This window comes from Onychomys torridus, chromosome 21, assembly GCF_903995425.1.
Source record: "Onychomys torridus chromosome 21, mOncTor1.1, whole genome shotgun sequence".
Lineage (NCBI taxonomy): Eukaryota > Metazoa > Chordata > Mammalia > Rodentia > Cricetidae > Onychomys > Onychomys torridus.
In genome coordinates, this window is record NC_050463.1 from 23803568 (window position 1) to 23819791 (window position 16224).

At 43.0% G+C, this 16224-nt stretch overlaps 1 protein-coding gene and 1 pseudogene across 2 annotated transcripts in view; one reads left to right on the forward strand and one right to left on the reverse strand.

Annotated features, from left to right (window-relative positions):
• Dhx57 (DExH-box helicase 57) overlaps positions 1–16224 on the forward strand; it is a 57906-nt gene that overhangs the window by 17775 nt on the left and 23907 nt on the right. For both annotated transcript variants that reach the window (XM_036171131.1, XM_036171132.1), the window contains 7 exons: positions 2239–2360; positions 3634–3829; positions 4823–4947; positions 7066–7199; positions 8267–8321; positions 11348–11553; positions 15973–16089. In XM_036171131.1, the coding sequence (XP_036027024.1) occupies positions 2239–2360; positions 3634–3829; positions 4823–4947; positions 7066–7199; positions 8267–8321; positions 11348–11553; positions 15973–16089 (955 nt within the window). The remainder of the gene's footprint in view (positions 1–2238; positions 2361–3633; positions 3830–4822; positions 4948–7065; positions 7200–8266; positions 8322–11347; positions 11554–15972; positions 16090–16224) is intronic.
• Positions 12302–13904, reverse strand: LOC118571861 (annotated as a pseudogene).

Genomic DNA, 16224 nt, shown 5'->3' on the forward strand with positions numbered 1-16224 from the left:
TGGAGGCTGTCCCAGAACTCACTCTGTAGCCCAGGCTGGCCTCAGACTCACAGAGATCCGCCTGCCTCTGCCTCTTGAGTGCTGGGATTAAAGGTGAGCGCCACCACCACCAGGCTGGGTTGTTTGTTTGGTTTTGGTGTTTTGTTTTCTTTTTTGGCCTTTTGGAACAAGATCTTGCTATCTAGCCACAGGTATGAACCACCATTCCCTGAGTGGTTCTACATGCCACTGCAAATTTAGGTACATGTCCTAGGTGCTTTGGGGACACTCCTCAGCTGGCAAATATCAAATGCTATATGTATACCAAATGTTTCAGAATCTTTAGTGCAATAACAGCTAATTTAATATTTGAAGGGAATATTAATACTGTGATTTACATTAGAAAATCCATGTCTAAGAGAAGGGAAAAAGACTTACATACCATTTCAGACTCACAGGATAAACAATGTACCTGAGGTCACCTGGATAGTAAGTAGTGACAGATTCAAGCCAGCTGTCTCAAAAGTCCACGCTGTTTTTACATTGACGTGAAAAATGTTCTAAAAGAAACCGTAAGTAAATTTGGAGGACCCAGTTGGATGTAAGGCAACAGTTAGTTATTGAATGAGTTTGTGGATTAGATTAAATGATGTCTAAGGACCCTACTGTGATTTTTATATTTGTATATTTTATCAAGTATATACTATAATGCCAATAGATCATGAAAATGTATATAATAATACCACAAAGAAAATGGTAGGGACAGAAAAGCTATTTAGTCAATTAGATTATCATGAGAGATCTATGTGATAAAATCATTTGCAGGAAATGACAGTATAATTCTATATTGTTCCAAAGTATAGCAAATAATTTTTTATTTTTTAATTTTTAATTTTACTTTTAAAGAGTATTATTATTTATTCATGTTGTATCTATGTGAGTTTATGTGCCCCACATGTGTACAGGCCAGGTACCTTCCTAGATCAGAAGAGGGCATTGGATACCTGGAACTAGAATTAACTGATGGTTATAAGCCACCTGCTGTGGGTGCTGGGACTTGAACTCTGGTCCTCTGAAAGAGCAGTACAGGCTCCTAACCACTGAGCTGTCTCTCCAATGCTAAAATTTTATGTTTAGTTGACATGTATAGACTTGTAAGTATGACATTTCCATACATGTGTATGATATGATTAGTGCCTGTCTTATCTGTCACCTTAGACATTTATCAGTTCTTTGGGAACATTAAAAAAATCCTTTATCAGCCAGGTGGTGGTGGCAGCACACGCCTGTAATCCCAGCACTCGGGAGGCAGAGCCAGGTGAGTTTGAGGCCAGCCTGGTCTACAGAGCAAGATACAGGACAGGCACCAAAACTACACGGAGAAACCTTGTCTTAAAAAAACCCAAAAAACAAAAAACAAAAAACAAAGAAAATCCTTTACATAGCTATCTTGATATATGAGTGAGACAGGGTCTCTAACCCACACTGGCCAGAACTTATTGTGTAACACAGAATGACTTTGACTTCAGCCTGGGCTGGGCGATAGAGCGTTGGCCATTTCTCTCTTACCCATCTCCAGCCCTGTACCCGCTAACTGTCCACCTCCTCCTCCTCCCCCATAGCTTTAGCATCCAATGCAGTGTTCGGGACAGTGACTGTTAGTGGTGGACCTGATTTACAAGGCTGTGGTGAATGGCCGAACAGAAAGCTTTGGCAGGTGCTCTTATTGTTGATCTAGGGATGCTCTGATGTGGAATAGAGCTGTGCTGTCTGCTGCAGCAGCTCCTAACCAGCTTTGGCCATTTACCTTTAAATTTACTCATTAAATTTACTATTAAAATAGGGTCAGTTCCTCAGAAGAACTTTGTATATGTCAAGGGCTCAGTAGCTCCATGTGGCCGGAATGAACTGCACTGGACAGTGCATGTGTGAATTGTTTTACTATGAAAGGTTTTCATTGCAGTGCTGATAGGAATATCCCCATTGGGAAGGATCAGGTAATTGCTAAGCAGGAAAGGCTTATACCTTCCATTTATTTAGCTAGGGAAATTTGTTCTGATTCCACAGCTTGCTCTGTGGACTCAGCAGCCAGCCTTCCAACTAAAGTCCCTGCGTTCCGGTCTGCTGTGTCTGAACTCTGAGAACAAATTACTAAAGAAAAAGCAGGAAGGATGTGTCTCACTGTATGATTCTAAGCTGAGTTTTGTGAACAGTAACTACAAGTAACTCAACTGCTGCTTTCTCCTTGACTTTTATTAGACTTCCAGACAGTTCTACACAATCCTACAAGAAAGACAATTACTACCTGCTTGGGAAGAAAGAGAAACGATTCTTAAAATGTTGAGCAAGCACCAAGTGGTTGTCATAAGTGGTATGACTGGGTAAGAAAGTGGTTTACTTCAAATGCAGCTCTAGTGTACACACAGGGCGGGAACCATAAGCAGGTCTACTTTAAAAAAAAAAAAAACAAAAAACTGCAGCTGATGTTATTTGCACATTTTGCCCACAATGTCAAATATTAAGTGATATTCCATACAGATGGTTTTGGTGCCACTTCAGTAGTCTCTGGCCCAAACTACAGAATCCAGAACAGCTCAGAAATTGATCTTGTGGACGTGGACCTCTGCCTTTGGACTCCTCTGATGCAGAAGCCTAGCTACAGCTGTACACAAGGCCCAGTGTTAAATCAGAGATGGAGTTCTGCTGTGTGTCTTCTGCGTTTATCCTATTTCTTTAAAGCTTGTTTTGTTTTGTTTTTCTTTTGAGCAACAACTTAAGTAACATGTTTTTTTCCTGTTCCATACTCTCAATGGAAAGCATACCTGCTTATCCAGGGTAACTCTTAGTCTTAATTTCAACTTCTGTGCAGGATTGTACAAAGAATTATTGTATTTGTGCTGAGACTCAACTAAGATAGTCATAACTTTATATCTTCTAGTTTCTCTATTTCAGTCCATTTATAGCCAAATCAATCTACATCGAAGAGAAGACTATAAAACATATTTGTGTGCGTGCATGCATGTGTGTGTGCGTGTGCGTGTGTGTGTCGGGGTTGTATGTACAGGTGTACAAGCTCATGTGTAGAGAGGCCTTAGGAGGATGTCAGGTGGCCTCCTCTATCAGTCTGCCTTAATCCCTTGACAAGGTCTCACTGAACCTGGAACTGTTCTGAGGCCAGCAAGCTCCATTGTCCAGCTATCCTCCATTGTCCCCGCTGTGCCCCAGCACTGGGTTACAGGAGCATGCACAATCACGTCTAGCTTCTTACCTAAGTACTTAGATTTGAACTCAGGTCCTCATGTTGCACAGCAAACCCTCTTACCCACTGAGCCATCTCTCCAAAACCCCTAGAATACTTAAATCATAAGCTAACACTCTTTTTCTTTGGGATCCATATCCAGAGTTCACATCCCTAGAGGCATTTTTAGATCTAAAGTGTGTCTTTTCCATGGCCCTCGTTATCTAAGTGGCATTAGACTATCGTTGGAGTGTCCTGCTCCTAGGATTTGTTAGGTCTGGGCACCAAGTAGCTGGTAGTGCTAGGCAGGAGTGAAGAGCGTGGCTCTAGCTAACTTTAGAGTCTGTGGCCTGCAATGGCTTCGTTAACTAGCCCTTGAAAACTTCATTTTAGGACTCCTTTGTTTTGACATGCAGGTGTGGGAAAACCACACAGATTCCACAGTTTATTCTGGATAATTCTCTGAACGGGCCACCAGCGAGGGTGGCGAACATCATCTGCACCCAACCCCGACGAATCTCTGCGATCTCTGTTGCTGAACGTGTCGCTAAAGAACGAGCGGAAAGGGTGGGCGTGACCGTGGGATACCAGATCCGGCTGGAAAGTGTCAAGGTGTGTACACTCTGCCTACTTGCTGGTAGTAGGAATTCAGTGTTCAGACATAAAGAATTTGGGGGATCTGGAGACTGACAGGCAGTTAGGGATATGTACCTGCAGTTTATTAATAATCACCTTCAGTGGGGTTGGAATCCCTGGAGAAACATTCTGATGGAGGAACTCTTATCTGATTGCACCAAATATGCTTTATATGAGCTTTCTATCTTGTAAACCTTTTTTAGATTTACTTTAGTATATGTGTGTGTGCGTGTGTGTGTTATATACATATACATATAATATATACACATCATATATATACATGTATATATACGTGTGTGTGTGTGTGTGTGTGTGTGTGTGTGTGTGTGTGTGTGTGTTTGCCTGCATGTGTGTGTGTGTACCATGTGCATGCCTGGTGTTTGCAGAGGCCAGGCATGGGATCCCTGGATCTGAAGTTATGGGTGATGGTTAGCTGCTATGTAGGTGCTGGGCCCTCTATAAGAACGGCCAGTGTTCCTAACTGCTGAGCCATCTCTCCAGCCCTGGCTTTCTATCCTTAATTAGCAAAAGTGACCTTGCTAGTAGACCGGAAGCAAATGTAGACTTGGCTTAAACACCCACTTTAAAGAAAGGTTTGGTAACCGGGCCTGGTGGTACACACCTTTACTCCCAGCCCTTAGAGGCGGAAGCAGAAGGAGCGATCCCTCAGTGTCCTAGACCATCCTGGTCTACATAGCAAGCTCCAGGACACCTGAGACTGTGTTCACCCTGTCTCAAAAAACAAATGAAACAAAGTTTTATACTAGTACTTGGGTGTTGTTTTTGGGTTTTGGGGGGTTTCTTTTTGGGGAGGAGTCTTCAACTTTTAATCTGAAGCAGAAAAGGATGTGTTGTTGACCTTGGCTGGATTGCTAGTGGTTCTAAGGGTCCTCCCGCCCATTCAGTTTGGCTTGCTGACAGTTGCTCTTTTGAAATTGTACTAATGTGTGACATTGTTCTCTCTCTAAGTCGTCAACCACCAGACTGTTGTACTGCACCACAGGCGTCCTGCTGAGGAGACTAGAAGGAGATGCGACTTTGCAGGGAGTCACCCACATCATTGTTGACGAAGTTCACGAGCGGACAGAAGAAAGGTAAAGGACGGTTTGCCAATGGACACCCACTCCTGTAAAATGAAGACACGGCTGAAAAATCTCTTCCCTGCTTCCAGCTGAGTCTCCTAGATGAGACTCAGGCTGAGAAAGCCATAAGGAAGCTTAAATCAGAGGCAAGGAGCTCCTTCCTTGACCTCCAAGGTCTGTAGCACAGAAGTTGGGAGAGTACATGTCCATCACTAGGAGAGCCTCCTGGGCTCATGCTATGCCCTTGAGGACCGGTCCGTGTGTGCCTCCTCTGTTCACTTGTAAGCTTCCATTCATAAGTTTAACACGCCACCATCTAGAGCCCGGTGGTGCAGTCGTTGCTGGGGGTGCAAGCATAAGAGGTTCCTCCTCATCGTCACAGTCTGAGAGGAAAGAGAAACGAGGAAGCATGGAAGTGACACCACAGGATAGTCTCTGAAAAGATGACAACTCAGTCATAAACTGAAGTATGAGAGGGACTCCCGTCTAACGCTCGGGAACAAGGACAGCGTAGATGAGAATTCTGCAGTGGGAAGGGCTGAGGAGGCCACAGCAGAGGAAAGCTGCTATGGCCGAGGAGCAGCAAATGAGAGAAGATGGCAGAGAAAGAGGAAATAGGAGCCAGATCTTCAGAGGCCTTCCGAACCACAGTCAGGCATTTAGAATTTAGTTGAATGAGTTAGAAGTCATTAAAAACCGTCTTAGAACTGAGCAAAGGCCACATGCAGGATGGTAGTCAGTTTGTCGTATAAATGATGTGCTAGAGGAGTGAGAACCAGGGGAAGGTAGGAGAGGAAAGGGTCTTCCAAAAGAAAAATACTGTTGTTGTAAATGTCCTGAGAAGAAAAGATCTGAGGTGAATTTATCAGGCTAAAGAAGCTGAAAATGCCAAATTACGAAACTAAGAAAAAAATTAAAGCAGAAAAACTTGAAGAGTCAGTAAAAGGTTCCTAATAACTAACCAGAAGTGGAGCCAGGTGGCACACGCCTTTCATCCCAGCACTCAGAGGCAGAGGCAGGTGGAGTTCGAGGCCAGCCTGGTCGACAGAGCTAGTTCCAGGACAGCCAGGGGTACAAAGAGGAAACACTGTCTTGAAAAAGCAAACAGAAAACACATGAACAAAAGACTCCCTGTTACTATATTAGAAATCTTTTGTTTCAGGTGGTGTCTTATAGAAACATGTGCTTATTTTGTAAGTTAATAAATATTCATTGGTCAGTTGGTGTGTCATGAACACTGGAGTAGTGAGTGACAACACCCAGGTCCTTGTCCTTGCGAGTTTACACTCTGCTGTTAGGGGAGCCCAATAATACAGCAAGTAAGTAAAACACGCAGTAGTAAGTTCTAAGAAGAACCGAAATGCATGGCGGGATGTGGGGTTTGTTTGAAATGTTAATAGATTAGCCAAGGAAGGCTTTGCTGAACGTGTGTTTTGAGTAAAGGCTTGAAGGAAGTGAAGGGCCATCCGTTGTCAGTGGCTGGCAGAAACTCCTTCTGGAAGTTACAGACAGGCAAAGCCCCTCAGCTGCATTCCTCAGGACAGCAGGAATGGAGTCCTGAAACTTACTGAGGGGTAGAGCAGGAGGACTTTGAGAAAAACAACAGACGGGGGCGTGGGGCTAGCCCTGCTGATCAGAGAGTGCAGGAGGCCGGGGCTAGCCTAGGCCTGTAAGAAAGCTGCCGGGAGTACTGATCTTCTGCAGCATGTATCACTGCACAGTTTATGGGAGGTTTGTGGTTTGCTTTTCACTAACAATAGGCTTAGGAATGTCATTACCCAGACCTCTAGCTTAGCCGTTAGCTGCTCATGCCATTCCATAGACCAGATACTGTGTTCTCCCAGACAGTGCCATAACAAAATCTTCACATGCGTATTTTATACCCCTATAAAGAATCAGGATGATCAACTTCAGCAATAAATCCTATTTGTATTTTGATTGGCATTGCACTGAAATTAGTTGATGAGAACTGGTATTTTGTATTTTTAAATTCTGAACTGTTCACAATCAGGACTGCAGCACCTCTAAGTTTTACATTTTCCCTCTAATTCTTAAATACTCAAATACACAAGTCATTAGTTTCCATATGTCACATGTGTCTGACCCATAGGTGTCTTTTCTTGTCTCTAGTGACTTCCTACTGCTCGTTTTAAAGGACATTTTGTCGCAGAGACGGACCCTCCAGGTCATTCTCATGAGCGCAACTCTGGATGCCGGGCTCTTCTCCAAGTATTTCAGCTATTGTCCAGTGATCACTATTCCAGGTAAGCAAAGCACACTGCTCAGCAGCCTGGTTCTGTTGCTATGCGTCGCTCTGAGTAAGCAATGGCCCCACTTCAAAGTTCCTTCAAAACAGAGGGATTTCTACCTGTCTCTAGAGAAGCAATTCATTTACGACAAAACTTTCCAATGTAAAGCAGCCGAGGAGGAGGTCATTATCCATTGCCAGATTGTAATTTTGTGTGTGACCTTTTAAAGTCATAGTCCTTAGGATTTCTAGCATCCCATTATGTTTAACATCCAACTGTGTTTTTTTAGGAATAATCTGTTGTAAAAAGGGAAGATATGTCTATTTATACCACACTTGTTCACTTACAGATTGGGCTAAATTTCCAGATACTGGTCCATTCAGAGAGAACATGAGGTTGGATAGTCTGTTTTCTTTTGGTGTTTCCACAGCCTCTGTGGGGTGGTTACCCTTTAGAGCCGGGCTTGTCTACAGGGACAGTTTGGAAGCCCTGACTGAAGTAATAGCATCATTGGAGCTTGTTTTGCACGTGGTGTCAGAAGTAGAAAAGAAGAAAGTATGCGCTGGGTCTAAAACACAGCGGTGAATGCTTCACGTCTCTGGGGGAGGAGCTGGAAGGAAGAAATGGTGGAATGGGTTTTTAAATCCCATTAGCAAATGATCATTTCCTTCCTATCCACTTCTGGTCCCTTTACTAATTAGAACCTACGCCTTCCAATTTCTGTCATCAAAAACATTTTTAAGAATACTTTTGTGCTGGGTGTGGTGGTACACACCTTTAATCCCAGCACTCAGGAGACAGAGGCAGGGGATCTCTGTGAGTTCAAGGCCAGCCTAGTCTATGTAGTGAGTTCCAAGACAGCCAGGGCTTTAGAGACCATGTCTCAAAAAACAAACAAATGAAGTATTTCCAAGAACACAGAACTGATAATACTTTATTATTCCAGGTATTGTTTTAATATATCGATAGTGTACACACATACACACACACACACACACACACACACACACACACACACACACACACAATTTCCAGCTATGGGTATTCTGATGCCTTTCTAGTTTATTTTCTTGTTTTTCTAGGCCGTGCATTTCCTGTTGATCAGTTTTTTCTGGAGGATGCAATTGCTATGACAAGGTAAGGAAGATATTAATTGAAATTCATCAAAAAAATCTTTGAAAACACAGTTCTTGTTTATCTTCATCATACCAGGATATTAACCTTCCTTTTTAATTATCTTTAGTCTTTCAGTTAACTTTTCCATTGAGTATTTTGTTTTCCTCTTTCTGTCAGCAAACAACTTTTTGTATTTCGGTCCTGCTCCTTATTAACTAACTCTGACAGGGAGTTGAGTATCTCCAAATCTCAATTTCATCATGTGTCAAATGGGTCTGTTAATATTAGCACCTCCCTGGCTCATGAGGACCAAGTGAGGAACTAATAGAGTAACACACTTGCTGCTCTTCTAGAGGACCTGAGTTCAGTTCCCAGCAACCAGGTTGAGTGGCTCACAGTTGCCTGTAACTCCAGCTCCAAAGATCTGATTCTCTCTTCTGGCCTTTGTAAGTACCTACTTGGCTAAAGATTTAAAAAAAAAAAAAAAAAAAAAGCTTAGAATTGTGACAAATAATACACACTTTATAAATTTTAGCTATTTCATCATCATCATGCTCTCAGGAAGTTTATAATATAGACTGAATGTCTGCAGAGAACTGGAAAGATGGCTCAGTAGTTAAGAGTATTGGCTGCCCTACTAGAGGACACAGGCTCAATTCCCAGCATCCACATAGTGGCTTACAACTATCTGTAACTCCAGTCTTGGGGCATCTGACACCTCTGGCCTCCATGGATGTAGGCAGATTTTTTCTGTCCTGACCACATGCTTTCAAATAACTGACTCAGGGACTTAATATAAATTATAAATGCTCGGCTAATAGCTCAGGCTTGTTACTAGCTAACTCTTACATTTAAATTAACCCATATTTCTCATCTATGCTTTGCCACATGACTCATGACTTGTTACCTCCATTTTCTCCACATTCTGCTTCCTCAGTGGCTGGCTGACATCTCTTCTGACTCCACCTTTCTTCTCAACATTCTCCTAGTTTGGTTGTCCTGCCTATAATTCCTGCCTGGTTACCAGCCAATCAGCGTTTTATTAAACCAATTTGAATGACAAATCTTTATAGTGTGCAAGATTATTCCATAGCACATAGGCACTATACATATATATGCACATACCCACATGGAGACACACACACAACTAATTAAAAATAAATCTTAAAGGATGTATATGAAGGAAGAAGCTAAATGGCTTAGAGGATAAAGTATTTAAAGTATTTGCCACCAAGCTAACAGACTGAGTTTGATCCTGAAACCCACATGGTGGAAGAAGAAGACTTACACAGGTGGGGTCCTCTGACTCCATTCAGGCAGGCTCGAGAGAGCACACGTGCGCGCGAGCACACACACACACACACAAAACAACAACAAAAGGAAGCAATACCTACATAGTGTCAAAATTGAGTAGGGATGGTAATTTCCATTGTATACACACAGACTTCTCTATGGCTTTTTGGCCTTGTGGATCCTCCAAGCTTTGATCCTTGCTGTGTTTCTTACTAGTAACCCATCCTTACTGGCTATCAGATTCAAAGGATTTTAACTGTCATTACTGTGACAAAAACTTCCAGATCAGGTCTTTCTTACTAACTACTAAACTCAGGTGAAAACAGCCCTGATCTCTACCAGCTTGCTGTGTGAACCTTGACATCAGACTGCTGGTTCTCAGACAGCAGACTGTCATGTCTTTATTCTCTGTCCCTCCCTCCCTCTTTTTCCAGCTCATTCTTTAACCCTCAGCTTGAGTACTACCTTGATGAAAGTTCCATCTACTTGTTGCTTACAGGCCTTTGGTATTTTTATTACACCTCTAATGGTACTTTTTCCAATCTGCCTTGCAGAATAGTGACTGTCTTGGTCTTTTCTTATTGGTTTGCAAGTTTCTTGAAAGACTCTTTGCTTCACACACCACACCATGCCACACTGCCATGGCCCCTACATAAAACTGGCATTTGGTAAATGCTAACCAAATGAAGATTAAATGTTAAAGAAGAATATGACATTTGATGGTGAGGAGGAGCTGGAGGAAGTCAAAGATTATAGAATCATGACATTTTAGACTTCTTTTTTTTTTTTTTTTTTTTTTTTTGATTTTTAGAGACAGGGTTTCTCTGTGTAGTTTTGCGCCTTTCCTGGAACTCACTCTGTAGACCAGGCTGGCCTCGAACTCACAGAGATGCACCTGGCTCTGCCTCCCGAGTACTAGGATTAAAGGCGTGCGCCACCAATGCCCAGCTAGACTTCTTAAAAAGCCATAGAACCCTTTCTGCAAATAAAGTCTTGCAGAATCATAAAGAAGAGAACTAAAATGGGAATAATCTAAATGAGCAAGGTAGGAGGAAGAACAGAGCCCACTTGGTCATTATCCCCCAGCCCTTACCTTTCACAGGGCCTCTGGGAAACCTTTAGTCCTCCAGTAGTTTCCAAATACTTATGTCCATTCTTTCTCCCAAATGATGAGAAAGTAAGACCTCTGAAAGTGACTCTCAGAAGTCCTGTAGCATGGTGATTTAGTGGCTTTTCGTATCAAATGTATACCTTTTCCATTTCACCATACTAGGATTATCTCTAACAAATACCAGACTGTCCAATGCGAGTCTTGCAGTGTTTGAAGATGGTCTTGTAGCAATGTTCAGAAAAGAACTGATAATTCAGATCTACATTTGGTTGTACAGGGTGGAATTAGCTGCTTTAGAATTATAGTTGGAGCTTTTGGAGGGTGAATAAGATTCTCAAAGAAGGAATTAAAATTAAGGGTACTGCAAGTGAGAACATAGCTCAGATGTCCTCCGACTGCCCCGCCTTTCCTCCTGGGTAGCATTTCCTCCACAGTCTTCTCTGATCTATAGAGAGAACCAATGGCATTCATCCCAACCAGAAGCAGGGCACAGGCAGCAGAATCCTAGACTGCTGGGAGGTAGCACATGAGCTGGACAGAAACACAGCCCCATTCCACTGAGGGTAAATCAAGTGGGGGATAAGTTCATTCTTCTTCAGCAGGAACACGCCCCTGAGATATTTTCCTTTGCCTTCTCCCTCAGATACGTGTTGCAGGATGGGAGCCCCTACATGCGCTCCATGAAACAGATGGCAAAGGAGAAGCTGAAAGCCAGGCACAACAGAACGGCACTGGAGGAAGTGGAGGAAGACCTGCGGCTGGCTCTTGAGCTTCAGGAAGAGGAGTCCGTCAAAGACACAATACCAGATCAACAGTTAGATTGCAAGCAGCTCTTGATCCGCTATAAAGGTAATGTGCGTACTCAGGGAACCGTACTAAAGATGCCCAAAGCTGCTTGTCATTTCTTTCTACCATGATCCAGAAAAAGAAAGATAGGACTCTGATTTTAGAGGAACATTGCCTTAAACTTGTCAGGACAACTTTAAACTTCCAAAATCAGCAGTTCTTTTTTTTTTTTTTTTTTTACCTTTAAGTATTTATTAGAGATACTATGAAAACCATAAATTACCCAGATGTGTTTCACACTGGCAAGAATCTTACACGTTTAACAGGGTTAGTTGGCTAATTTAAAATACATCGAATAAGGAAAAGAAAATGATTCTTCTGAGCTGGGGGTCTCCTGTAGCCTGAGTTGGAGCAGAACTTCCTCCAAAATGCTAGGCTTACAGGCATGCACCACCACGCCTTGTTTAGGAGAAAACCTATACAACTTTTCAAACAACATTTAAGGAACAAGGCAGACAACACACTTATCTTAATATGTAATTTTGTGTCACTGTCTCAAAACATCTTGTTCAGTGGGTTAAAAAGGGTCCACTTTATGAGCGTATCATAAAGTACAATGCACTTTATGCAAAAAAAAAAAAAAACCCTTTTTTTTACAGTATTGTAACTTGAATAGGTGCCAAATGTCCTGTTCATTTTCTTCAAACGGGAAGAGAAAATTCCTTTCCAAATCATTAGAATCTTGGACAAAAGTGGCCATTTTCCCACGTCATCCTGTACTATTACAGATTCAGTTACAAGGTAGACTTCTTCAAACTTTCAGAGAAGACATTCCAGCTCTCATGATCTCATCAACCAGGAGAATGTTGGTGGCAATCACAGTACAGGAGTGCAGCAGCTGTTTCTTCACACAGTAGTTATCCCACACACCCATCTCTGCTGCCACCATCGGCTCACCTGTGTTCAAGTCCACACCTACAAGTTGACCCAATTCCGAATACTCAGCTTGAACTTTAACTAAAGTTTCCTGAAGGTCAAAACCAGAGTGCTGCACAAGAACCTTGGGGATAATGAGCAAGGCGTCTGCAAAGGCCTGTACTCCAAGCGGCGCCCTGCCCTTCACGCTGGGCTTGTACTTAATCAGAGCCTCCGCCATGGCCACTTCTACCGCCCCAGCGCCCGGGACAACACAGCCATCATCGATGGCATTTTTGACAGCCCTCAGGCCATCTCTTATTGCATCCTTGATTTGAGTCAGTGTGTGCTTATTTGGTCCTTTAATCAGTAATGTGACAGAATGAGGATTGTTACATTTCTCAATGAAGGTGAAGTTCTCTTCACCCAACGTATACTCATAGACCAGACCAGCATAGCCCAAACAGTCAGAATTCAGGTCAGCAAAGGAATTCAGAGCTACCCCACCACAAGCAGGTGTCAGCCTTTCCATGTTTCTCCTCTTGGCCCTGCACAGAGCCACAATGCCTTCTTTTGCAAGGGCATCTAAGGAGAAGGGGTCAATCCCCTTTTGATTGACAACGACAAATCCTTTATCTGAATCACCACAGACTTTCTTTTTCAGCTCTATTATCTTTTTAACTCTACCTTCAATGAATTTCCTTTCAGCCTTCTCTAGTTTTTCTCTCTCTTCTGCACTCTTGTGAAAAAACCCAGAATTCACTTCTGTTTCCTCATATTCTCAGGACACGTTGCATGTGAGGATGTAGGCATTTTCTACTCTTTTCTTCATATCAGGATGCCGTGCTCCATGATCCAAAACAAGCCTTCTGATTAAGCTTGTATCAGTTTCAGATTTATGTTTCATCTCCATGATCTCAACCATGAAGAGGTCAATGGGTTCATCTTTTTTCTTAATGGCCAAAATGGAGTCCATCCACTACAGCCTCTGTTAAGACATCTGCAAGTTCAGCATGAACTTTAGTTCTCAGAGATGTTCTGGCCACATCGATCAGGGTTTCTCTGTCCATCTCTCTGCTTACTTTGACTTGTTCCAAAAACTGGAGTGCCTTTTCCTTGGCAGCTTCAAAACTTTCAGTTATTATCCTGGGGTAAAGACCCTCAGAAATGTAGAGGTCGGCCTGTTTCAGCAGTTCCCCGATGATAAGGACATTGGAGGTGTTGCCATCGCCAGTGATGTCATCCTGGGCTGTAGCTATCTATTTTCGCTATTAGAGAGGCTGTTGGGTGCTGAATTTGCATTTTGTGAAGCAGCACATGCCATCTTGAGTAAGCTTGATGTCGCCAGCACCAGAAACAAGCATCTTCATGGTGCCCTTAGGCCCCAAGTTGGTCCTCAGTACATCCTGCAGGCCCCATGCCATGCTGATGTTCACCACCAGCGGGGCCTGCACCCAGGCCACCTCGGCTTTGGGATTTAGGGTCTTTACCACCGCCATGGCTGGCCTAGCTCAGGGAGTGGCCAAGAACAACGAAAAATCAGCAGTTCTTATACATAGATTACAGCTACTATACCTGCCAGTGGGGTTTTTCTTTATTATTATTATTATTATTATTATTATTATTATTATTAATTTTAAAAAGTCTTTGCTAGGAGAGACAGGAAAACCAGCTGACCCTGCAGAAGGCATAACAGAGGTTAGAGGCTTTTACTTACAAAAGATAAAGGAGGGATAGAAGAAAGTAGGGAAAAGAACAGGAAGGGTACTAGTCTCGGCTTTAGGGACAAAGACCAGGTAGTAATCTCAGACTTCCTGTGTGTTCATCTCTGGGTATATGTATAGCAGGCCACACAGGAAGAAACAGTAACCAGGTGTAGTATGTAACTGGAGCAGGGGGTCCCTGGCAGCACAGTTAAAATGCATTTAAAGGAGGAGTTTGTTTGTTTGTTTGTTTTGTTTTTGGGGTTTTTTGTTTGTTTGTTTTGGTTTCTGAGACAGGGTTTCTCTGTGTAGCTTTGTGCCTTTTCCTGGAACTCACTTGGTAGCCCAGGCTGACCTCAAACTCACAGAGATCCGCCTGGCTCTGCCTCCCGAGTGCTGGGATTAAAGGTGTGTACCACCACCCGCCCGGCTAACGGAGGAGTTTTTAAAGCTATAATTTTATTTATTTCTTTTGATTTTTTTGAGACAGAGGTTTTAGTATGTTGTATAGGCTAGCCTTGAACTCCTGCTTCAGCCTCCCATGTAGCTAGGTCCATAGGCATATGCTATTATACCCAGCTAAAATATGTTATTTTAAAAGTCCATGTATAGCAGGGAGGTGGTAGCGCACGCCTTTAATCCCAGCGCTCAGGAGGCAAAGGAGCCAGATGAGTTTGAGGCCAGCCTCATCTACAGAGCGAGTTCCAGGACAGCCAGGGCAACACAGAGAAACTCAAATATATATATGTAAATAAAAGTCCACCATGCCCAGCATTGAGGAAGATCTTCAGTTCACAGCATCCTTCAAGGAAGAGCCATCATTCCTGTCACTGTCTTGAAGGGACCTAAAAGTTTAGCACTGTTGTAGAGGTGCTAGTGACATGGCTGTGTACCATTCCTGTCTTCCTACAGTACCTGTTCCCTGGGCTTCCTGATGATCTGACTCAAGGTTTGATAGAGTCTGGAAGAGGTTTCTACAGTGTGTCTGACTGAACTTTGTCCTAGACCTTAAACATCCAGTAAATATGTGACGGTGAGAAGGACAGAAGGAAGGAGAGTTAGGAGTTCTAACTTCTCTTTGGGTCAGTGCTCCAGAGAAACAACGTACTTAGGGGCTGGGGGTGTGACTCGGTTGATACAGCGTTTATGTACCTGGCATGGAGCCTTGGGTTTGAGCTCCAGCAACACGGAAACCAGACGTGGTGGTGTGTGCATACAATCCCAGCACTTGAGATGGAGGCAGGAGGATTAAAAGTTCAAAGTCATCCTTCTCTTGAGTTCAAAGCTAGCCTTAAAAAAAAAAAAAAAAAAGCTGCTGGAGAGATGGCTCAGTGGTTAAGAGCACTGGCTGCTCTTCCAGAGGTCATGAGTTCGATTCCCAGCAACTACATGGTGGCTCACAACCATCTGTAATGAGATCTGGTGCCCTCTTCTGGCATGCAGGGACACATGCAGACAGAACACTGTATACATAATAAATAAATCTTTTTAAAAGTTATTTATTTATTTTCATTTTATTTGCATCAGTGTTTTGCCTGAATGTATATCTTGTGTGATGATGTCAGACCCTGGAGTTACAGAGAGTTGTGAGCTGCCATGTGGGTGTTGGGAATTGAACCTGGGTCCTCTGGAAGAGCAATCAGTACTCTTAACCACTGAGCCATCTCTCAAGCACATGAATAAATAAATCTTTTTAAAAAGGTAAAGAAAGGAAGGAAAGAGATACTTCTGTAAAGCAGTGTTTTCTGAGGAACCAAAAGAAAACATTCACTAAGTAAGTTAAATGTGAACTCCTTTATCAACTCAAGACTCACCTACCTTGCAAGCATAGGTGTAATGATTCTGATTTTTACCTTTCTTTCAGGGGTGAGCAAGTCAGTCATCAAGACGATGTCTGTCATGGACTTTGAAAGGGTCAACTTCGACTTAATAGAGGCCTTGCTAGAGTGGATTGTGGATGGCGAGCATTCCTACCCTCCAGGTGACCACCCTCCTCTCTGGGCCCCAGTGATCCAGTATTAAACACCTACCCTCCAGGTGACCACCCTCCTCTCTGGGCCCCAGTGATCCACATATTAAACACTTAGTCCTTGGAAAACTTCAAGTCTGGTCCTGA